The sequence below is a fragment of the Kryptolebias marmoratus genome, linkage group LG16 (assembly GCF_001649575.2).
Source record: "Kryptolebias marmoratus isolate JLee-2015 linkage group LG16, ASM164957v2, whole genome shotgun sequence".
NCBI lineage: Eukaryota > Metazoa > Chordata > Actinopteri > Cyprinodontiformes > Rivulidae > Kryptolebias > Kryptolebias marmoratus.
Window position 1 is genome coordinate 18,323,072 of NC_051445.1, and position 25,058 is coordinate 18,348,129.

General features: G+C 37.8%; 1 protein-coding gene across 1 annotated transcript; it reads left to right on the forward strand.

Moving 5' to 3' along the window:
- Positions 1-17,334: 17,334 nt before the first annotated feature.
- Positions 17,335-21,957, forward strand: irx1a (iroquois homeobox 1a). Its single transcript, XM_017409824.3, has 4 exons — positions 17,335-17,960; positions 19,002-20,079; positions 20,421-20,496; positions 21,313-21,957. Exons 1-4 carry the CDS (start codon positions 17,718-17,720, stop codon positions 21,386-21,388), a joined length of 1,473 nt encoding a protein of 490 aa, XP_017265313.1. The 5' UTR covers positions 17,335-17,717; the 3' UTR covers positions 21,389-21,957.
- The last annotated feature ends 3,101 nt before the right edge of the window (positions 21,958-25,058 follow it).

Genomic DNA, 25,058 nt, shown 5'->3' on the forward strand with positions numbered 1-25,058 from the left:
GAACAAAAACAAAATAAGATAGTTATACTGCATTGGCAAAAAGTCATTTAACAACAATGTTTTTTAAAGATTTTATTCCTATCATTGGTTGCAGGATGCAGGAGCTGGTGGAGCAGCACAGGAAAAGAAAAGGATGTGGAAAAGTGAAAAAAAGAGCAAGAGACAGCAAGGGAGACAGCACTCACTAAGGAGGCAAACCCTCTTTCCATCATTATCCTGTAAAATATCATTTGATTGGCTGCTCAGTGGCAGGGGCCCCCGGTGGCTGCACAGCTCTGTCGTCAGGCTAAGGAGGGAAACAGCTTTTCACTTTTTCTGTCGAAACTAGCTTTGCACAAATGGTATCACTTTAAATGCCATGACAGTGGAAGGTGGAAGGGAGTGTGATGGGCCTAAGGGTATACATAGACCCCATATGCTAGCGACACTGATACAAGTGTAATTCTAGACTATTAGAGTGACACAGGAGATTCTCCCAACCCCTCACCACACACACACGCACACACGCACACACATACACACAACCAAGAACATGAAGCAGCTGGGGGGGCATGTGGAACAGTCTGTCATGCCATGAAAATTTAAGAAATTCTTTAACCTGCCCTTTCCTGATCCCCTCCTCCTTTGAATATTTTATAATGCCAAAATGATTTATTAACTTCAGACAGGTACCGCTCAGTAGGGCCAGGTAGAGCCACAGGGACAACAGCAGGGTAAGACCCACAGGGTGCTGCATCGATCAAAAGGCAAAGGGAAAAGGCTCATTTATAGCATATTTTACACAGGATATATTTTTTTTTCTTGATAAAATTCCCCCTACTTTTCCTGAAACTACATTGAGCAGAGAAATCAGTGCATGTATTATGATAATTTTTAAATATTTTCAAGGCTAACTGCTAAACTAAGGAATTCTTAGATTATTTTTCTTTTATCATTAATTTATTTTAATTCATGCTATTTCAAAGGTTTTTTTTACATATATATTTTTGTTAAAAAAAACTAAAAGCTGATTGAGTAAAAAGATTCAATCCTCACAATGTAAAAACACTGACAACAATCATTCTGATACAATATGTAACTATGCTGTAAAATGAAAAAAAATGAAAAGACAAAAGAGCAGCCAAGAACACATTATTCCTAATTTATAGCCTGCTGTCTAATGTTTGAAGTTTAAACTAATAGCAAATGGTAAAATACATCAATAACAGCTGGATAATATTTACCATAATTCTATCTCTTTTATGGGTCATGATTGCCAGAGACACCGTTTGGCCAACAATGTCACAAAGGTCACTGAACAGTCGGGAAGGAAAATATGGCAATTAAGACACCCAATACCTCAAAAGATCCAGGTTGGAGGGAGAAACAGGACTGAAATATGGAGAATGTGATGGACAAAGTAATGACATGCACTTCCAAAAAAAAGAAACCAGGAAAGAAGAAGCTTGAAACAAAAGAAATTATCCAACCAAAGAGAGATAGAGCACCATAAACAAATAAATGAGACAGAAAGTGAGAACCATCGAAATGGAGCGAGAGCGAGGGAGCACTGAAGCAGATAGGGCCCATGGGAGCCAGTGGGAGAACAAAAAGTGGGCCCTTCTGCTAATTGACTGCAGAATTAGCCCCATCTCCCCCCAGAGGGACCATGGCGAGGCAGTGGCAGATGGTGGCAGACTGGACATGAGAGCAGAAAAAAGGCCTGCACAAACCTGCCGTGAAGCTGCTCGCAATTGTGGGTCGCAACACTGCAACAATTTCCTTGTTTAACAGGACATGGCCGAGCACTGAGAATGAACTGAAAGGGCTGGGAAGGATTAACAAAGGTCAGAAAAGGTGGTTGGAGCTATTTGATGGAGAACAGGGTAGGAGTGTGTACTTAGGGAAGCATTTATTTGTGTGTTTCATTATTTTTAAGTTGTTTAACTGTTTTAAAAAGGTATTTGAATTGATAAATGTAGGTTTAACTATAAGTTGCTTTGTGATCAGGTGTTTAATTTATTGTTATACAAATGTGTTTTAAGAAAAAAATTAAAACTTAAAGGCTCCATGAATAAATAGACATGTTTGCTCAGTGTTCTGGACTTTGGGACTTTAGACTTCTCTGATGTGCACTTTTCTTTTTCTTTTATGCAATCAATTTAGCAAGAGATTGAGGTAATAGTCAAATAGTGTTCAAACTTTCAACAAAAGTAAATTCTCTAGATTACAGTAATTTCAAGTTGCTTTAAGCAACAGCTCTAGTCTTTTGAAATGGGGTTCTGTAGAAGGATTATAAACAATTATTAACCAACCTGTTGTGGAAAGCTTCTTGCACAATCTTAGTTTGGAGAAAAAAAAAAAAGTTTTTTTTCTGGCCAAAGTGGATTGCTGCTGTCCTAAAACAACTCCAATTTTGAATATTTTGTTGCAGTTCATGTAAATTCTATTTTATGAACTTTTACATCGTCACTGATTTTGCAATACATACAAATTTACTAGAACGTTTTTGTCATTTGCAAGCAGAAACAGCAGCTGCTGCAGCTAGCTGTAGCACTTCTGGTGCAACCTGGGGGAATTTGGACATTGGTATCAGAACATCTCTGCCAGAATAACTAAGTAATGTGAAACTAACAGTGATGTAAAGGTTTATAAAACAGCAGATTTAACTTATTTTAAGAGAACAGTAATCCACATTGATCTTGGTGTTGCTCCGACTAAATTGTCATTTCTGTCATATCTAATTTATCTTTGTTCAAAAAGCCATCTACAACAGGTAGGATATTAAGTGTTTATAACCTTTCTTCAAAGCCACACTTCAAAAGATATGAACTATTTCTTTAAGTTTGTTAAGTTCTTGTAGTAGACACTTCACAAAGTAATGGATATATTTGTTAAGTTTTAGCCAACTGATCAGATTATCTCAATCACATAACAAGTAGATTTTTCTTGGATGGTCTGTGAATCTAAAAAGCATAAAACATCCCAACAGTCAATCATTGAGAAACTGTAAAGTCACAAATAATTCATAAATTCCATCCTCATTCATGTCAAGTTTCAAAGCTTAAGTTAATAAAATGTGAATCAGAAACTCCCCAGACACCAGGTTCCAAAAACTTGATAGAAATGGATGACAGCAGTACAGACACACTCACACCATGGCTTGCTGAATAGCCAAGGAGCCACTGAAGTTGAATTGCAGTGCTCAAAGACCCCTTTTTTAAAGTGCCAAAAGCAGTCATTCCTTTTCTAGAGATTACTCTGAGGAACGTATTTACAGTTTCTCTCTCTCATATAAAGGCTGTATGGAAATCAGAGGACTACAGACACCACTCATGGGCTGTTTTGAAATTCAAAGGAGGTGGAGAGTAAAACTATATTGTCCTTTTGAGGATGGAGGAGGATGCTTTCCATTCTGCGCTGCACCATGACTGTCATAGTAATCTGATATGACAAATTCACATACAGTAGATTAGCTGCCGGTGGTGAAAGCCAGACCGGTTAATATTTGTTGATGTTGCTTTTATCCGGGAGGTCTGGTGTCCCAAGGCGGAAAGGAAAGGAAAGGAAAGGAAAGGAAAGGAAAGGAAAGGAAAGGAAAGGAAAGGAAAGGAAAGGAAAGGAAAGGAAAGGAAAGGTTTTTTTATGACTACCAAAATATGTAAGAAAATCTGATAGTTAGTGCGCCTGCTCATCACTTTGCATGCTGTCAAAATCTTTGATGTTCCCCGACTCTTGATGTTGGGGGCTATGAAAAATGCTTAGCCCAATTTAAGCCTCTTGCAAAAAAGGACTAACAACTGTAATTAAATCATTAAATTCTTGTCTACGCTTCACAGAGCATAGAGAAAATTAACTTCCCACCAACCTCATTTTCTACTTGAACATGAAATAATGATTTTTTTTTTTCTCAAGCTCATATAATTACAAAGCTAACATCTGATAGAGTCAGCATCCAGGGGGGATTATCACATGCATGAGTATTAGACCTCATTACCAGCTTGACTGCAAAATTATTACATCTTGTAATTGGATGGTGAGATTTATACACAGATTGGCTGGGTTTCTGTAAGATTGTAATTACAAGCTTCATTGGTTTGCTACTTATCGGAACTTCACAGAGAAAACAACTGGTAAAATGAAATGAGCATTTCATTAACCTATCGCCTTATCAGGGGAAAAACCTGTGTAACGTTCATGTATGCATTAACATAAATAGGATCATTCATTCTGCCGCCAGATAGCCTGGGCTTGAGTTTGTTTTTTTTCTTTTTTTTTGGGAAGGAGAAATAGTGAGGTGGTGGTGTCAGTTTCATGGGAGGAGGTTGGTGGCAATATTCATTCATTTTGACAGAATTTATTCAACCTTCATAATCCTGTGTTGATTAGGAAAAGAGACACAGAGGGAGGATAGAGGCAGAAATGGAAGGGGAGGGGGGCCTGCAAAGGATGAGAAAAATAATAATAAATTAGTTGTCTAACGCTACAAGGGATGAACTCAATATATCTATTACTTAAAGACTAACTGACTGTGAAAGTGCTCATTTCACGAGAGACGAGGCATCGAGCTGGAGGGGGGACTTGTGGGGCTCCGAGGTGGCTCCTCTCTCCTTCTTCTTCTCTGTCTCTCTCCGCTTTGATGTTCCTCCTCTCTCTATTAACAAACTCTGGCCGTGTTCCTCTCTTGCTCAAACACAACAGCAGGTGCAGATTGGATGCCCACATAAATAACCTCCTCACACAATGACATGATGGGATCGATCCAGATTTTGATGGGTGCTGCTCCTCATACAAAAGGAGTGTGTGTGTGTGTGTTTGTTTGTGTGTGGAGGGGTAAATGTGTGTCTGCATTAAGATGAGGTGAGCAAAAAAAAAACCAAACTGTGGGGATGAGCAAGATGGGACAGAGGTATAGAAAAGGGGTAAAAAGAGTGATGGGAGAGGGGGGTGGGAGTATAAAATGGTTCAATTACAAGGCGAACACTATTTCTCTCTTCTTAACAAGAGATTTCATGGTGTGGACCAATGTTTGGCAGAAACAGCTGAGTGCCACTAATGCTAAAGCATTACACTCTGCCAGATCAGCTGGCCCCTTTTGAGATGGGAGTCAGTTGTTATTGAACCTTATTGTCCATGGGTTCTTTTTCAGCTGGGATCAATGATGCTTTAACCTGGGCGTGATGTGAAAGGCCATGCTGCAACCTGCCACCCACATCATGTAGCACCTTCACTACTCTGGAAACAGAAGTCTGGACCCCTGTTCTTTTGAAGAAGGGTCCATCAACAAAATTTTTTCTGGGCCAGAATTTTTCTAAGCCAACAGTGTAAGGATCTGCCTTTGATTTGATTTAAATAACTGCAAAAAACTGTAAAACCATAAAAGAGTGGGGAAATATGATTATGATAAATGCGTAATAGGCAATGTTAATAAGTTCTATCAAAAATAACTTATATGGTACATTTGAGTCAGGAAACATTAATGATTGAAGAAATGTGTCAAAAGCAGTGAACAGTTCTTACAGTGAGCAGGAGAATTTGTTTTGCTTTCACGTGACAGGAAAACAAATCCTGCATTATTATTCCATGTCCCTGCATTCAACACAAACATGGAATAATGAAAGTAGTATTCCTTAAAAGAATGCATTTTGCATGCAAAATCTTGCATGCAAAGTTTTAATCCAAGATCTCATTTGATTTGTTAGAACCCACAGTATGTGTTTTAGATATTAGCTTGATATCTATAGAATTGACAGATCTGTGGTCATCTTTGTATGTGCTAAGCTTGATTAGCTGTGACAGCCATCTTAAATCGGGTTTACTTCAAAAGTTAATTATGTGCAAAAGTGCAATTCGTGATTGTTTTAAAAAGTTTCAAATCTTTTCAGTGGTTTATGAGATATCTTTTCTAACAGAAAGAAAGACAAACATTCACACACACAAATACATGATCACCAGTCTTTCATGGCATTGGGTGATAATATTAATTACTTCATCAGTTAACAAATCTGCTTTGTAGCCCTGCTTAAATTGCAACACAGCCCCACAGAACTAGTTTTACATTTGGAGTTGATACTTTTGCTAGTCACTAGTCAGACGCTAACTAACAGTGTTAACTTCCTAGCTCATTTGAACTCATAAACTTAGCCTAGTACCTACTGATGCAGCTTTTTTTTTAATAATTGTATTATTTTTAGTAACTTACTAAGTCAGAAGTTGAGCTGTCACGACATAAAGCTCAGAAAGCAATGAATATTTGAGGCCTGGATAGATGTCTAAATGCCATCTAAAATGTCTATAGACAGCTTTTAAAAAAAGTTGTGAATGTGGAGTAAACTTTTGCATTCAGCTAAGACTGACAAATAAAGTAAATCTGCAGGTGTCAGCCTCAGGATCACTGTCTTCTTAGCTCTTCTTGCATCCTACTGAGCTAACCTAATACAGCATTCTGGAGCTCTATGTTGTCTTTCCTCCCACTGCTAGGCTTCAAAGTCAGTTCTGATAATGTGATGTGAGTGAGTACTGGACTTTAACTGATTCCTATATTGGATTGTCTATAATTACTAAAAAAAAAAATTAAATTAAATATTTTGTGGACCGGAGCCAGCTTTTTACCACCATTTCACAATAGTTGTTTTAAAGACTTGTTTATTTTACATAAGTTTTTAAGTAATCTTGCAAACAGACAAACCAACCATGCAACACTACCAAAAACATAACCTACTTGGCCGAGGTAATAATATAGAAAAAAAACCCATTTTGTTAGCAGCCAAACACAAATAAACAATAAAAGATTGTTTGTCTTCCACATAATTTCAAAAAATAAATTGTCATCCAGATATGATTTAGGAGTTTATCTTCATGAGTCACCTCTGCTAAAGAAGAAAAGATCATAACACATTTTACCTTAACCAGTATACTAACCCGTTATGATCATATATACCATAACCTACCAGCAATCAGGTGTGAATTGTTCTCCCATCCAAATAACACAGACACATAGTGATTAGTTTTAAACAGCTGTTCTTCTTTGTGAATAAGCTTGTGAGATGAGATATATTAATGTGATCCATATTGCCTTAGCATGTGGTGATACTCCAGCCTGTTTTAAGGCCACCTACTCATCCACCCATTTCTATATTTGCATGATCCTCTGCAGGGTTGTGTGGAGCAGTCACTGAGCAAGAGGTGGGGTACATCTTGGACAAGTTGTCAGTTCATCACAGAGAGACAAATAGCTTCACGGGGGTGCAGTTGGTTTGTATTGTTGCTTTGCAGCAAGAAAGCTGCAGGTTCAAAACTCCCTTGGGGCCTTTTTGTGTGGAGTTTGCATTTTCTCCTTGTGCAAAAGTGGGTTTTCTTCAGATACTTAGGTTTCCTCCTTCACTCAAAAAATCTACATGTTAGATTAACTAGCAGTTCTAAAGGTGACCCTAAGTGTGTGTGTACACAACAAGCAGCAAACCTTGTATTATGGAGTAAGTTACACACTCTAATGTCATGCCTGAGAGTTTTAGAGCATCTTCTTTCTCTCAGCGTGTCATAAAAGAGTCCTGACAAAACAATATTATGTCAGACATTTGGAGGACAACTTTTCTCAAAAACCACATTCTTTTTCAAAATGCATTGTGCATTGTGTATATATTTATATATATATATATATATATATATATATATATATATATATATAAACTTCATTGCGAAAACATGCACAGCTAAATAACTGGAGACTACTGAGGCAGACTACAGCTTGAAATAAAAGCAACATTGTTGTGCGTTTTGTCAATGGTAGTATGCTATTTTAATTATAAGCATGTGGAATGCTTTGACTGAGAAAAAAAAAAACATTCTTGACATGCTTCATTTGAACATTTCTAAAGTCAAATCTTTCTTAGTCGTTAGTGTTTGTGGTATGTCACTTCAGACACTAATTTGCTCTGCAACAAGTTTGCAGGGTGGATTCTCTGCTGATCATAACTAATGTTTAAACTTTTTTTGTTATTGTTGTCAAACGTTTAAATTTCCTGCATAATACTATAGGCAGTCCGATGGTTAGTCATCTAAGGAAATGTTATTGTTTTTCTTTTGCTTTTTGTTTGTTTGTTTTTCATGAAATGAAAAAGCATTGAAACCAAACTTTCTAGTACAAACTGAAAGTGAAATAGTTCTACTTCTCATTTTATATATATATATATATATATATATATATATATATATATATTATATTTTTTACTTCAGTTTTTATAACCAATTAAACTCTCCAGGAAGTGAAACCCCAATGCAGCTGAACCAGAGTCAGTCTGATCAGTGATCAAGGTGATGGAAGTGTTGGGGAGAGCAAGAGGCCGAGGCGTCCCGGGGAGCATGTCCAGCAGCATAAAACCAGCAGGTTTCAACAGCAATCAAATGTTAGAACAAAGACATATCAAAGCAAAAAGACAGCATAACATAATAACCGATGAAAAAAACAACCTCATTAAAATTCCATTTGTCATGCTGTCTGTTGATCATTTTATCTAGAAGTTTTCACTTTACACCATTATCAAAGGATGTAATTTCAAAAGAATACCTAAAAGTAAAAAAAAAAAAAACATTTTTCTCCAAAAAGACCATTTCTTAAAATTCAATTAACTCTGCTCATAAATAAATGTGAGAATTGTATCATCTGAAAGCAGATTTGCATGCTCCATTTTTTTTCCTCACCATTTCTGAAGCAGTAAATCAGCATCTGAAATGAGAGAAACTCTTATGAATATGTCGGAGCTTTCATACCAATCTGTGAGTCTCCCTCTCATTTAGATTTAGCATAAAATTATACATGGGACAAAACAAGTTATCACTGCTCTCTTTGTCCAAATTCTCTCTCTTTTTGTACATCTTACACATTTACTGTGCTTAGCATACATCTGCAACTGAAATGCACAGATATGCACATGTAGTATAAACAGTGACTCTGTGGCGTACTGCCTGCTGGCTGAATGAAATTTGATTTATTATTCATGGAGAAGTTAAATACCCAGTAATGGAATTAGTTTGTGAATTGCCAAAATGGTTCATTTGCTTTCACAGTCTTGTTGTGGTGCTCAAATATCTGCTGACTTGTGTATTATATGTAAATCCAGATGCAACATGTCTTAAAGCAGAGCCAGCTCATATACCACAAAAGATCAAGTAAAATTAACCAATTGTACTGACTAGAGACGCTGTAAAATATTTCTCAAAACGTATAGTGTCCCAACTATAGCTGCACATATTTGTGCTTATTTGTTCTGCAAACATATTTTCATGATTACATGAATGTTAATCCTGTTAGGTGAGTAAAGCAACAAAACACACATTTTAAAGCAGCTTAAACCATTTAAAGCCAAGTAAGTGCTCCATACATCCTCTCCTTCTCCTGCTCACTGCATCCCTCCGTCTTTCTGTTTTCTTGGCTAGCTAAAGCTATTCATTAGCTCCAGCCCCTTTGGCAATGAGAGTCTTTAACCTCCATTAGATCTAATGTTGATATGTTTCCCCAGCAAAGAGCCAAAACAATTAACACCCCTTCTCACATTTCTTTCCCCTTGGCCCCTAACCACATCAGAATCTGGGCCCACCCGTTCATTACCCACCCCTGAGAATGCCCCTGGGAGGAAACAAGTCAGCTCCTTGGCTGTTGTCTTTTGTGTGGTATGTAGTTAGAAAGGAGGAGTTAAAAGAAACTTGTCAACAATAATAACCTATTGCACAGCCTTGCCTCAATGGGATTTTCTTTTTCTTTTAATGAGATACCTGAGGATAATTGGAGTCTTTACTTAATTCAAGTACATAAATGACAAGGATAATGATAATGACCAAAAACCCAACAACAAATATAAACACAGACTTACAGAATCCAAAACCAACATCATATACAGTCTGAAAAAAGGTTATAGGTCAAAGCAAACCTTATAAATGCTAAGCGTTCTTTTTTATTCTAATAATATGAAAAAGAAGAAGAGATTTTTGTTTAAATAAATCATATAGGAAAAACAAATGAATACAACACTGACCAACAAAAGCTGTTTTTATATTTTGTGTAATCTTTTTGTACATTTGCTTGTCCACACTCCCAAAGACTTGTAGTTATTATTGTTAAAAACAGCTTTCAGCTTTTTTTTTTTTTAATAATGTACATTCTTGTAATTCATCAGAGTTCCATAAATCCACCCCCTTAACTGAAACACAATGTTGCTTGACATCAGTTCTCACTAAAGGCAATCTGAAACACGGAAGTATTTAAATTGATAATGGATGCATTTGTTGAAGTGTGAAATCATAATTGGTATTAGTTTAATGGTATGTATTTCCCCACACAAGCGTATATCAGAGCGATGTATATAGAAGTATAAAGGAACGACAAATCATAGCCTATATAATCAAGCCTGAGTTGAATTCAGACACTTTTTCTAATGCAATATTATTTTCCATATGTTTGTTTGCTAACTTAATTAAAAGTTTATCAAAAATTTGAAACCTAGTTTTAAGGTTCATTTATTAATATCAAATTAAGTTTATGTTTTGCCCCCGTTGTACACAGGACTTGATGTAAATTCTTCCTGCAACAGAATATCTGTGTTACCTGCAAACACCATCAAAAGCAACATATTTATTTATGAGAGACAACAATGGCTGCAGTACTGAACCTTGGAAAACTTCACATGAAACTTTCAATACTACAAAATCAGTAGTATTTATGTGAATGTCTTTTCTTCAAGTTACTTCCTCATTAAGACAGTGTTATGGGTATCAGACCATATCTTTAAGATTTCTTCAGCAATGTTTTATGATTAACAATATTGCTTTTTTAAGCTCTGAGAAAACTAAACATTCAGCAATATTTATTGTTTTTGTTATTTTCTTTCCTAGGAGCAAAATAAGTTGTTTTGTTTTAAAACCGTATTGTTGCTCACAAAGTACATTGCATTTTGTTATGAAACCATTCAGTCGTACTGAATGTACCTTAGTAAACAGAGAAATTGAAATAACTCAGCCACATTTTACAGATACTGAGTTAAAATTTGGTGTGGTAGTAGCTGAGAGTCGTGACTAACCAAGACTCTGAGCACTAACAGATTGGTCTTGATCTTTGTTTGAAACTTAGTTTTTTTTATTATTGGAGTTGACTTTTTAGTAAACCTTTAGGAAAGTAATCACTAGATGCACATCCAACTAGTTAACCTTTGTTTTCAACTTATACTTTGACTGCTACACATTGCACAACTTTGCTTAAGACTTTGACATTAATTATTGGAGTCAGCCCTGTTTGTTTGCAAAATATCTCATGAACCACTGGACAGAAATTGATAAAAAGTTTAAGACAGCCATCATTGTGTGTACATCTATAACTGGTTACTTTTGGAGACAACCCAATTAAAGATGACTGACACGGCTAATCTAGTTTAGCAAACACAAAAACAGTTATAACTCAGTTAATCTTACATAATTCAACCTAAAATTTAGTGAGGTGGTAGCTGAAAATTGTACCCAACACATGTTTTGAGCCCTAACAGATCCTGCAATTTCTTTTCTTTAACTTTTGGCATGAACTGTTGGTGTCAACACTGTCTGTCTGTTAGCAAATATCTCATGAACCACTGAACAGATTACTCAGAAAGTAATCTTTAGATGTGCGCCTACAACTGGTTAACTTTTAAACTCAATCTTATTCAGCACGGCTGCCACAGCTAATCAACTTTATCTAACACTCAGTCAAATTAAACAGATGTTGAGCTGGTTTAATAGGGTAGTATTGGAGAGTCCTTCACAATACATACTCCAAGCCCTATGTCTTTATATGAGGTCTCACAATATTGCATGAGATTGTGTATCACATTTTTTTCAAATTTTAATCAAAATGGCTATAACTTTTACTTTTCTCAACATAAGATGATCTAAGTTTAAAATTCAGCATGAAAGGCAGTGAGTGATATGCATTCCTTCATGGAATGCTGGGCCTTTAATTTGTTTGTGTTTTTGCCTTGAATGAATTAGCAGTACTGATTTATCCACTGTATATAATGTTTTCTTTACCACTTCCAGACTTGAATATTTTATTGGCTAGACTGGGACCAATATTCAAAAATAATCCAAAGAATTAAACTGGTTTGTAACAAAAATTGTTATCTTTTATTGCTGGATTATTCTTCAATAAAGTAGAATATATAGACGTTTCTTTTCTGTTTGAAATAAGTCATTTAGTATTTACTTGTGTTTTTTTTTACATTATGTAATGACAAAACTTGATAATGATGTAAAATCTGTTGCTTTCAATGTTTAACCTTGTTTCTATAAATTTATTTTACATTCAACAGTACTAATGATGGTAGTAGTGTTTAAAATGAAAGAGCCAACAATTGTTTAATGGGTTGGTTAAAGTGAGTTACTAAAAATTCAAGCATGTTGTTTAATTTGAGTTAAAGCATTGAGTTTAGTTGTTTTCAGTTGCTGTTTCATTAAGCAGCTATTAACACAACTACGACATAGCCAACCAAGCTGCTTGGTAAGGCTTTTAAACCCCTATAGTTTAGGTTTAAAACATACCATACAGCACAGAGTTGTCACCAAGCCCTACAATGAGTCCACCTACATATACAACAAAAAGCATGGCGAGGGCACAAAACACCTCTGATTTAAAGACACTGCTTTGAATGTATCTCATTTCTAGAACAGTGTTATAGTGTTTCTTATACTATACTTTTTAGAAAATACTATACTTTACAACAAATAAAATGAATTGGTAGTTCAAAAAACACCATGTTATTTCAGCAGCAGTCGCATTTTAATTTCGGAAGTTAAACAAATTTTTGTAATTAATATAATTATTCTGCAGCTAATAAAGTTGTGTTACAGCATTTGTTGAAACAACAGACAGTTAAAAAAATACAGATATAGGCCTAAATTGGAACACTGTTAATTTAAATTGGATGATGAAAGAAGTTTTTAAAATGTGAAATAAAAGATGAATTCACGTTTGTTTGATTATCTTTGTAATCTTCTGTCAAGTGCTGCTAAAGTCTCTTTATATTGAAGCAGGAAAGTCATTCTTTTGCAAAACTGAGAAACAAAACCCGACTGTTTAGCTTGTAAGCACATAATGTCTTGAGCTTCTAGGGATATAAATCTTTTATTATCCAGGAAATTCTTAGTTTCCTAACTTATAGGTGTGGTACAGTTGTACGTGTATTAAATGTCTCGCAGTAACACCAGTGGTCCTCTGACTCGAACCCACAGCAGACCAGTTCAGTTCCTCTGACGCAGTTCAGGGAGTAGACTGATCCAACGTGTGAGTATTAAGTATGTGTTTGAGGGTGATAACAAAGAAGACATTTCAACAGCTGTGATGATCCATTAATATTATTGATATTCATCTAATCTTCTCCCCTCTGGGACAAAAGGAGTTTTTGGTCTCAACACTTCATTTGATAATCTGCGAGTAAAAGTACAAAAGAAGCATTCTGCGGATTCTTAACCTTTGCTCAACTTTGGCACTCCCAGAGGCAGGAAAGGAGTATCTTTCACCACAGTTATTAGTTCACAGAGACACCCTTGACCTCTGCGGTGGTAGCCAACTGTCAACATAACCGATGTTATTGTAACGCAGGTTTGCTCTCTTTAACTTCTATTGAAGTCATACAGGTCTACCTGTTGGCCTGGATCCTGCATACCTGGCTTTGAACATATATGCTGCAGGTTTTAATTAAACTCAAACTGACAGCATTTCAAAGTGACACTGCCATGACCCCCAGACGACTGTCTCAGTCCTAAAACACTCCATATAACCGACCCTTGTATGCTGAACTATGAGCAAGTGTTTTAGGCAAACTGTGGACACTGGCAATAAAAAAATATGAGGCTGCAACACCCCAGACAGTTGTTCAAAATAAGTTTGTTTTGTGTTTTTACACTGGTGCATTTAGTGCATGGAGCCTATTTAAAGATGTCTATCAGGTATGCATATTATCACATATGTGAGTATGAGCATGCAATGTGAATACACAGTATGTGTTGGTTTGTGCATGGCTATCTACATATATCTGAGGTTGTCATGTTCAGGTACATACAGTAAATGTGTGTATTTGTGTATGTATGTGTGTAAATATACATATGGCGAGAGATATCTGCATTTTGTTGCTTTGTACCGAAGCAATGACAGGAAATTTGAAAATAATCTGATCTAATCCAATACATTTATGTGTATATAAGTGAATGTATCGACACAGTGTACTTAGCAACTCATTTCCAGAATTATAAATATTGTTGATTACTCAATAAGGAAGCAGATTAAAAAAAAACGTTATACTTCTCCTTCCACACCTTCCTCCTTCCTGTTATCTGTTTTTTTTTTCTATTCTTTGTGTGAGTGCTATTATTTGAATATGTGTGTGTGTGTGTGTGTGTGTTTCAAATGATCTATGTAAACTGGTTTTATCTATTCAGAAAAAAATAAAAAATCCCTAAATATATTTCATGCAACAAGATTATGGAACCTGTTTTTTTCTGTGATTTAAATTACATTTAAATGAACGTGTAACTGTCTGGCATTTTAGTAGCTCTTTTTTTATTAAATAACTTGTTTATGTGTGCAACAAGCTGACAGCTGATTAAATTATTCCATTTTCACTTTTAAATTATTCAGTTTTCTACATAAAAGTAACTGAAAATCTTCTTTTATTGTTATTATTCTAATAATGGTGCTTAGCCTCCACTAGCTTCTAAGCTTAAAAACAATATTTAACAAAATAACCCTGTAAAACTACTTGTGCAGATTAGGTTTTCAGCGCATTTGAGAGAGACAGAAACTAAGATGCTGTAAAACTGTTGTTGGGAGCAGAATTTGAATGTGGAGCAGGCAGGCTGTTAAATAAAAGCACTTATTATTATCGACTACCTGTGTGACTTATTAGAATGTGGCCATTAAGGCGTAGCAGCTTATGAAGAGGCTCCTGCAGATTTACATGATAAAACTATCTGATATGAAAGGAGAAGCCCGGGGATTTTCTTTCTTTTTTCTTTTTTTTTTTTCTTTTAATTTTTTTAACCAAGAGGAGGAGAGCGCCGGAAAATCGTTAGGACGGTGTGCACGCGCATGAAAGCAAGCGCGCGCACGGGACACTGCGACGCAGAAGTAGACGTCCGTTTGGAGGAACTGAAGCAGAAGAGAGCGCGATGAGTGGAGGGTAAAATACAGACTGGTTCAAAGTGGAACTAAAAGTTTAACTTAATAAATCAGTTAAAGATGAGAATTTTTTATTTTATTTTTTTGTCCTAAAAGGCTTTTTGATTCAGTTTGTAAAAAAACGAACTTTGTTTAAAATAAAAAAGAACAAGTTATCACCTATTATTATTATTATTATTATTATTATTATTATTATTATTATTATTATTATTATTATTATTATTATTATAAATAATTATATTTATTTTAATTTTAATTTATTCCTCCATCATGCTTTTTTTAAGTCTTCCTCCTGCCAAGTCTCCACCAGCCCACCACAACCATCATATTTGTCCCCTCCCTCCTCCCACCCCTCACCCTCTCTGTGTCCCCACCACCCCTTGCGCACATTTCCAGCGGGTTATCACAATTGCCATTCCTCCCCTCCTTTCTGATGTGTTACCCAGATTACCATCAGTGCCCCTCAGATATTTTTAACAGATCTTCGGCGCGCGGCAATATCCACTCGGAGCCATCTGGTGCAGATCAAAATCTATCTATATATACTGACTGACTTCTCGGGCTTCAGTCGTTAAGGCATTAAATCTAGATCTACAGAACACCCCCCCCTCTCCCCCTCCTCACCCCTTTGACTCGGGAGGTGGGCGATAGGAGACTCGAATCAAATCAAAATAGAACAGTTCTAAAATGTGAACACTCTTCCCTCTCCGCCGCGCGTCTGGTTTGGTGACAGGAGTGGACAGTTATAGAAGCAGAGGTTCGACCCCCCCTTCTTTTTTTTTTTTTTGAGAGCTAGAAATTGGATAAGCACTTCAAGAGAAGGTGACCAAAGCTGTACTATCTGATTTTTTTTTTCTTTCCCCCCCCCCCATTTCTTTTTAAACATTGATTACCTTAGTTGGACTTCTCAGTCTTGGCTGTGCATATTTAGTCGTCTAGAANCCCCCCTAAATTCAGCCTTGTGGAATGTTTTCCAAATTACAAATAAAAACGTCATGGGCCCAAGAATTGAAAACTGTGACAAATAAAATATTATATCCCTTCTATATCCTTGATTTTTTTTTTTATTTTGTTGCGTTATTAAACTTGCTGTCAATTTGAGTCAGACAGAGACTAAAACTAAAAATAGGGGGAGAATCGGGGGGAAGGAGAGGGGTGCGTTCAGGGACCTGCGGAAATCACTGCAGCGCTGGTTGGCCTGTCTCCGGCTTGTCCACATTCCTTTTCACACACAAAGCAAGAAAACGTGAAGTGGCTCTGTAGTTACAAAGGACAACAACAATCTGCTCAGAGTCCACACACACACACACACACACACACACACACACACACAGGACCGCGCACTTATAAAGGGTGAGAAGGAAGGAAAAAGTGGGGGAACAGAAGGAGGGGTGAGGAGAAGGGGAGGAGGGGTCTGATTAAAACTTTATGCACAAATAAAAAAAGAACAAAACAAAAAGTTAATAAAAATATGCATCACTGATAAATTAACTACAGAAACTTGGATGGGTTTTCCAAACTGTGTTTTTTTTTCTTTTCCTCAATAGATGCTTTTTAAATGTCATGTATAAATAAATTTAAACTATAGAAATAAATTTTTTATTTCATAATTGTTTTGTGATTCAATTAACGTTTTCTCCTGAAAACGTCTTGGGCAAAAAAAAAAAAATATTTTTAAACAAACACGGGAGTTTTGAAAAACCTAAGAAAAAATGTCAACAACTTTATTTATTTATTTTGGGGGAGGGGGGTTCACGTGTATTAAATAAAAAAAAACATCTGCAACCCGCATTATCAAACATTAATTCCTCTGTGGAAAATCTCTCTCTCTCCTTTTCTTTTTTTTAATTACACATTAAACCTATTCAAAGTAAGTTCCTTCTTCTGACGGGTTTACTTCCCCCTGTGTCGGACAGCTGTAAAATCGTGTAGACAGGTTGTCATACAACAATCAAAGCCTTCGGTGAATGGACTCTAATGCTTGAACATTTAACATACAATAAGTCCAAACATGAAGAGAGAGACACAGAGAGAGAGAGAGAGAGAGAGAGAAAGAGAGAGAGAGAGAGAGATGGGGGGGGGACGGAGGAAGAGGGAGGCCCCAGCCAATGTGCACGCTCTATATTCACATTATCCACATTGCTCCAAACGAGGAGGAGCTTGCAGGCTCAAGTAGGGGATGCCAATCAAAGCATCAACTTCAAATTGTATCTGAGAGATCAGCCTGGAAGACCTCAGGGCCAGGCGCGTCAGTCGGAGCGCAATTGTTGATCAGATCACATCCAGCGGACTTTGCGCAAAGAAAAAAACAGAGAGGAAGCAGAGATTTAAGAGCGGTTCGTTCCCACTGCTTCCCTCTCACTCTGGCTTATTAAAGACTTTCCTTTTTCTTTTTTTTTTACTTCTCTTGGCTCTTTCCTCTTTTGTTTTTTTGTTTTTTCTTGTCTCCTTGGCGCACTTTTTTATTATTTTTTTTTACGCACAGTTTTTTTTTTTGCTTGTGTGTGTCTGTCGGAAGCTGTCTGACAATCCAGCGGCGGAGATGTCTTTCCCGCAGTTAGGCTACCCACAGTACCTCAGTGCCTCCCAGGCGGTGTACGGGAGCGAGAGGCCGGGGGTGCTCACGCCGTCGTCCCGGGGAGGGAGCACCGAGATCGGAGGGAGTCCGACCGCCACTGCGGCGGCCGTCACCTCGGTGCTGGGCATGTACGCCAACCCGTACGCACACAACTACAGCGCATTCTTACCGTACACCAGCGCGGACCTCGCTCTGTTCTCACAAATGGTAAGAATGTCTGTTTTCTTTAAAGACTGGGTTTAAAGGGAGGGGGGGAATGGTTGGTAATGCTATGGTTGCCAAAAACAACATGTCCAGATCGTTCGTTCAGTTTAAATGCTTGGGGATTTAGTTGATGATCCACTGATTATGTTAGCTGTAAAGTTTGACCAGAAAGAAAATTAATTAATTAAATGATTAGAAGGGAGAGGGAAAAAAATAAAAGGTGGACTAAAAAAAATAAAAGGTGGACTTTTCTTTTTGTCAAATTCATCCTAAGAAGAACGTAAACAAAAGCAAATGGACGGTGTCTTTCACACAGAGAAAAAAAACACACGCAAAAGAACAAATCTGTTGTCCCAAGAGCCAAGATCTGAAGCTAGAAATTTACAGACTATGCTGTTCAAGACAAAGCTTCACAAACTTAATGGGTGCAAACTTTGTGTAAGAATTCCTATCAGACCATCGCTGTGTGAAAAGAGAACACGAGGGGAAAAAAAGAAGTAATTTGCAGTGTTAATGCGTTGCATAATTTATGCATTAGGGCCGTGTTCCACACTGACTGCTGTGCTGCAGTTTAAAAGTAACAACAAAATGCAGGCATTAGCTAGAATTGATGGACATGTTTCAAGGTTCATTAAAAAGCAATGAGTGGGGGAAAAAAAAAACTTGACTTAGGCCTTTAACCTACTCCGGGCAACAGGAAACGTTTATAGTTGTACAATAAAATCTGTCAGTTATCACAGTAAACTTTCGCTCGGCTTGTTTACTTCATACGTCATCACACTGATGGCGTATGGGGATTATTTATTTAGTTTTAAAAAGTTCTTTAGAGGAGTATTTGTGCAGGAGCAAGCCCTTGAGCAGCAAGTTGAGAAGGTTATTTGTGGAAAGTCCTGCCTCAGGTGCAACTGTAACCCTTGGATATTTTTTTTCCCATACTTGACTTGGATAATTAGAAATGTGTATTTATTTAGCCGTGTATTTTACAACAAATCTACATAATAATATTGTTGCCAGTGAGATGACTGTCCATCTTTGATTTTGAAGGGGTCCCAGTACGAGCTGAAGGACAGTCCTGGTGTCCATCCGGCCACCTTCGCAGCCCACACGTCTCCCGCCTTCTACCCGTACGGCCAGTTCCAGTACGGAGACCCCGCCAGACCCAAGAACGCCACCCGGGAGAGCACCAGCACCCTGAAGGCCTGGCTCAACGAGCACAGGAAGAACCCGTACCCCACCAAGGGCGAGAAGATCATGCTGGCCATCATCACCAAGATGACGCTGACGCAGGTCTCCACCTGGTTCGCCAACGCCAGGAGGAGGCTCAAGAAGGAGAACAAAGTGACGTGGGGGAACAGGAGCAAGGAGGACGGGGAGGACGGCCACCTGTTTGGCAGCGGGGACGAAGCGGAGAAGAACGAAGACGAGGAGGAAATTGACTTGGAGAGCATAGACATAGACAAAATAGACGACAACGACGGGGATCAGAGCAATGAGGAGGATGACGACAAATGCACGGAGGGGAGCAGGGACCACAGGGTGGGAGTCGGGGCGCCCGGGGAGTTGGACAGCTTGGAGAAACGACGGGCCTTTGCCTTGCAGGCCCACGAGGCCTTTGAGAAATCTAAGAGCGCAATTACAGCTCACCCGAGCGGGAAGGAGAACTCGGACGGCAACAACAACAAGAGGGTTTTATCCCCGGACAGACCGGGGGGCTTCCCCCTCCCGTCCAACAATAAACCCAAAATATGGTCTTTAGCAGAGACCGCCACGAGTCCTGACAGCTCAACCCAGAAACCCACGTCCCCCTGCGGCCCGGGGGCCACCACTCACCCGTCAGCACCCCACCACCAGATCCAGACGCACCCGGCCTTCCTCCCGAGTCATGGACTGTACACGTGCCAGATTGGAAAGTTCCCCAACTGGACAAATGGGGCTTTCCTGGGCCAGAACTCTCTGCTGAATGTCAGGTCGTTTCTGGGAGTAAATCAGCACCACCATCATCATCACTTATCCTCCCAGCAGCAGCAGCAGCAGCAGTCCGCGTCGGTGGTTGTGTCTCCGGGAGCAGCGCTCAGCAACGACAGCAAGGCCCCAGCAGAGACCCCCAGTCCCAAACACATAGGTAAGAGGGGGGGGGGCAGGGGTGCGCGCACATGCACTAATACGACAGGGAAACGTCAAGCGTGTGGAGTTAAAAGGGTTTTGTCTTAACGCAGCAACTGGTGTCTGTTTATTTTTCCCAAAAGGTTCATAATTATAACATTTAAGGAGCGTAAGCACGCATGCGCGCGGGATTAGGCTGCACACACTTAGATCTCCTGTGAGCTGAGATAAAAGCAGCCAACTTTAGAGTCAGTTGGACATATTCATATATAGTAGAAATAGATAAATAAATAAATAAATAAAATCTTAATATTAGTTCTCATTGCTGGTGTTTATTTTTCCTCTTGGTTTTCTTTTTAGAGCATGAAAACGGAGTAAGATGTGATTCACCTCCGACACAGACCCTGAAGTCGTCTTTTCGTCCCATTCATGACAGGTGAGACAACTTGGGACTTTTTCATATTTTGTCTTTTTATTTTATAAATAGTATGTTCTAGTTGCAGGCATATGTTAACTCGTTTAAAAGTTCATAATACCAGTTAAAAAAATAATTGTGACAGCTTCATATATAAAAATCAAGCTAGTTCTAGGAAAATATAAGTAGTTTTTTTATTATTAAAACTAATGATGAGGATTGTAAAATTTTACAGGAACTGCTCAGTTATATCATTTTTTTGTGTCTGACGTTTTATTATATTTTATTTTATTTTTGCTTGAAAGTATAACAGTGTTGGGCTACAAAAGAAAGCAGATAAAAAAAAAACTGTTTGCTTTACGGGTGACAGGGGTCTTGACTTTCCTCCCACACCCCCTTTAATTCCTCCCCTCTGGGGAGAGTGTGGCTACTTATCAAGGCACCGAGTAAAACGGGCTCTGTCTGGGCTCTGTGCTTTCCCTAAAGACCCCTGGGAGAGCCGGAGCCCAGGGGAGAACTCTGAAAAAAAATAGGGAAGAGGGAGAAAAAAATATATACATATATATAAAAGTTCGTCTCTGTGTAATAAATTGTCAGTTTTGCACAACAGGGTATTTTTTGTCATCTTTAGATATTTTCTTTTTTTTTTTAACTAATGAATGTCATTGTTTGTGATTTATTTTTGTTTTTATTTTTTTAAAAAAAGGAGGAACAGAGAGGAGGGCACCCTGTTTCTAATCAAGCCCTTTCAGTCAAACACTTGAGATGCATATTGAAACCCGCTGTCCAAACACGGCGGGGGGATTTATCTGCCTCTCTGTATTATTCTTTATCCAGATCCTCTCTGCCTTCCAGCGCCAGGAGTCCCCAAGACGCCACGCAACGGGTCCTAACTGCTCTCCCCTCGGCTTGATCAAGACATTTCTTTTTTTTTTTCTTCTTCTTCTTCCCGTGCTTAAAAAAATAAACACATACACACATTCAGAAAAGAAAGAAAGAAAGAACAAAAAAGACGATAAAAGAAAAGAGACTGCACCGCAAGAAAAGGACAATGACAAATAATAATGCAGTGTAGCATTCAGTCGAACAAATGGCGTAATTTGGTAATATCCTGTGGATGGATGGATGGATGGATGGATGGATGGATGGATGGATGGATCACTTCCTCTATTGTTGTGTAGCCTATAATTCGCGCCTATAATGTTACTCTCTCTTCCACTTTGCCCGGGCTGGCTGGGCCATTTTTGGTAGGCCTTTTACGTTATTATTATTATTATTATTATTATTATTATTATTATTATTATTATTATTATTATTATTATTATTATTATTATATAATTATAATTATTTGTCTCTGTCATGTGTTTTTGGTGTCATTTCTTTCATGTAAATAGCAGCTGATTTAAATTTGTACATAGGAAAACATTGAAGGAATTTGTCCAGATCGTATATTTTGCTTAATAAACTAAATGAAATTATAGAGAAAACTCCACATCTGCAGCCTATTTTTATCTCTTATTATTATTGTTATTATTATTATTGAACATGGATTTTTTTTGCCTGCTACAAGTTTTATTTTAAACCGATGGGAAACAGAAGAGAGAGAGAGGCAGAGAGGGAGAGGGAGAGGTACTGGCAGTCTGCAGGCAAAGCGGGCTTAATTTTATTCCAGTTTGAGAGGAAAGCAGCGTGGATGCATTGAGGTGCTAATAAGAGTCCAGATGGTTGCTGGTGACAGAAAATGGACAGGAGCAGCTGTGAACGTCATTAAGTAATAATATGGGAACGCCCAGTCCAAACAAATCAAATGGTTAAAATCTAATCTGTCAGAGGGAGAAGTCGATTCGAAGATAAATTATTAATATATATATTTTTTTGCTTCTTTCTTAGGGGGTGGGTGGGAAAGGGGAGGAGAATATTGCAGGGGCCCTGTAGAGCACGTTGGCTGTTTTGAGGGCCCCTGTCTGTTTCAAGGCTGATAATAATCATTAGCCACTAAAAGCAGCTTTTATTATTATTATTTTATTTAAAAACTCCATCGGTGACTAAAAGTCAGTCATGATTTAACACAATATAATACGATAAAATGCAATGGTTTGTTTTGATTCAAATATGTCCTGATTTTTTTATTTCCAAATTTACAGATTTATTTAAAATAAAAAAAATCTCAGTTAAACCTGATTGCAAAGTTCAATCATTAGTTACAATGTGATCCTAATATTTAACCTCTCTCCTGGGGGAAACAGCTGACTCTCTCGCCTTATATTGTGTGTGAGTGGTAAAATAAATGACTTTAGCGAGTTTAAATAGTTTTTAAATGGCAGCAGGAGCTGCTTCTTCATGTGTTTCAAACGGGTTTCTTACTCCAGCGGTCATAAACCTGTAGAGCCGAGTCCGTTTCTCTGTTTCTCAATAGCACAGCGACCTCTATAGGCCAGAGGGAGATCACATCAAAGCTGACGCAGTTTTTCCACTCTTTTACCTGAAAGTTTATCAAGTAAAACTGGAGATTGACGCCAAATGAGTCGCTTTTAGGTGGAATATTTAAATGAACCACGCTGGGCAGAGTTATAACGAATTTATCAGGGACAAAAGCAAAGTGCAAATACCTCTAAAATAATGAATTTGTTTACGCTTTAATATCAACCTGCAATTAATAATTTGCTGTTTTACACGTATAAATATTGTCCAAATAAGATTTGTCTGAATCAACTCATAACAAGTATTTGCACATATAAATGTGGCAAATTGATTAAAAAAAAATCAAAGTTGATTGGAGCGTGTTTGTGTGAGAGAAGGTGGTGTCTCTGCGCGTAAATCTGATTCTTTAATTCTCATTCTTGGCCGTGACGCACCGTGTTAGACCATTACTGAAAGTCACGAAACTGTTTTTTGTTTTGTTTTAGTATTTCCAGAAACTTGAACACAACATTTCAAACAAATTCGCAAGCTAAATGAGAAATTTGTTTTATATCCTTTCTTTTCTAATGTGGGATAAAAAAAACAACAACAACAACAAACAAACAAAAATAAATACATAAATAACATGTAAAATGTCCCAGCCTTTTGTTTATATTTATTCATCTAAAAGCAGGATTGTCTGTCATTAGTTTCAGCGGAGGTAATGTCTGCTGCTGATGATTGTAATAAGTGTAACAGAAACGGCAGGTGTGTGTATTTCAGCCCCTTCCCCTCTGACGGGCGGCTTTTAGGGGCTAAAATTAAATAACCTCTCGGTGTCCCATTTATTTGTTTTGTACTCAAACAGCATGAGGTTGGCGCTGAAGTGTTAGCTGCAGGCCATAATGCTGCGTCCCCATAATAAATACAAAATTATTCATTTAGTAAGTGGATATACAGTGGATTGTCTAATGGCTAATGAGCGCAGTTGAAGCTGATAATTAGGCTGTCACTTCTAGCCGTTTCCTCCTGGATGCTGTGGGCCACGATGCAGGCTGGGAGGAGGGGAATAAATACTACCAAATTAAGAAAAAAAAACGGAGTACAAATGAATATATTAAATTTAATAATAAAGTTTTTTAAAATTACACGGGAAAACACACTTCACTTGCTTTAAAAAATGTTAATATATGAAAAGCTGTGCTTGCACAGAATATCTGTTCTCATCTGTTCTGAAGCTTTCTGCTCCCATAAAACAATTATTTCTAATAATAACAACAAAGTGATGATGTGCATACAGTTATAATTACCTATTTGTCCACTTTAAATTAACGCCAGTATTTAGTTAGCAGTATTTTATGTTAATAATAAATAACGAAAAAAAAAATGTTTTCCTGTGTAAAAAAACAAATCAAACAAACAACATTTTAGGTAATAGATGCCTTTGATTTTTTAAAATTTATTTTTAATGTTTTATCAGTTGGCCGCTTTTTTCTATCATCACCAATTTTTATATAAAGCTAAAAGTCTCCCCAACAGCTGAACAAACACTGTTTCCTTTAACATTTGAAATCACTTTTTTCCAAAAGGCTCAAAGTTGTATTTTCATCTCTGAACTGATCCTACTCAAGAGTTGTGTAAATTTCAGCTCATGCAAAGACAATAAGTTGTTGACCCTAAAACATCTTTGCGTTCTGCCGTCTCACCTTAATGCCCTTTGTTGCTGAACAAGGACCGTCTCCCTGCAACTGGGATGTGTCATGCCGGAGCAATCCATTCATTTTAGTGCTGAATTGTTGCATTGTGACACTTTGTGTGTGTGCATGTGTAACAGGAAGAGTGTGTAGAGGGTGGGGGTGTGTGGCTGCGTGGGGAGGAAAGTTTATCACTGTCTTGTCTTTTTTTGGCAGAAGCGGGCCATTCTTACAACAGACTCGACCTCTTGTCCAACAACACAAATGTCTGTGCCTCCTTCTTTTCAAATGCTCCCCTTTTTTCCCCTTCAACGTCTCCGTTGTCTTTTTCTCAAAGATGCCCACCCATATCTGTGCTCCTCTAATCCATTTATCTAGCTTCAGGAGTGTTGCTCTGGTAATACAAAGGCCATCCCGGGCTAACTGACTGTTCCCCTCCTAAGTCTTAGATGGGGGGGAGGAAACACAACAACAACGAGTAACAACAAG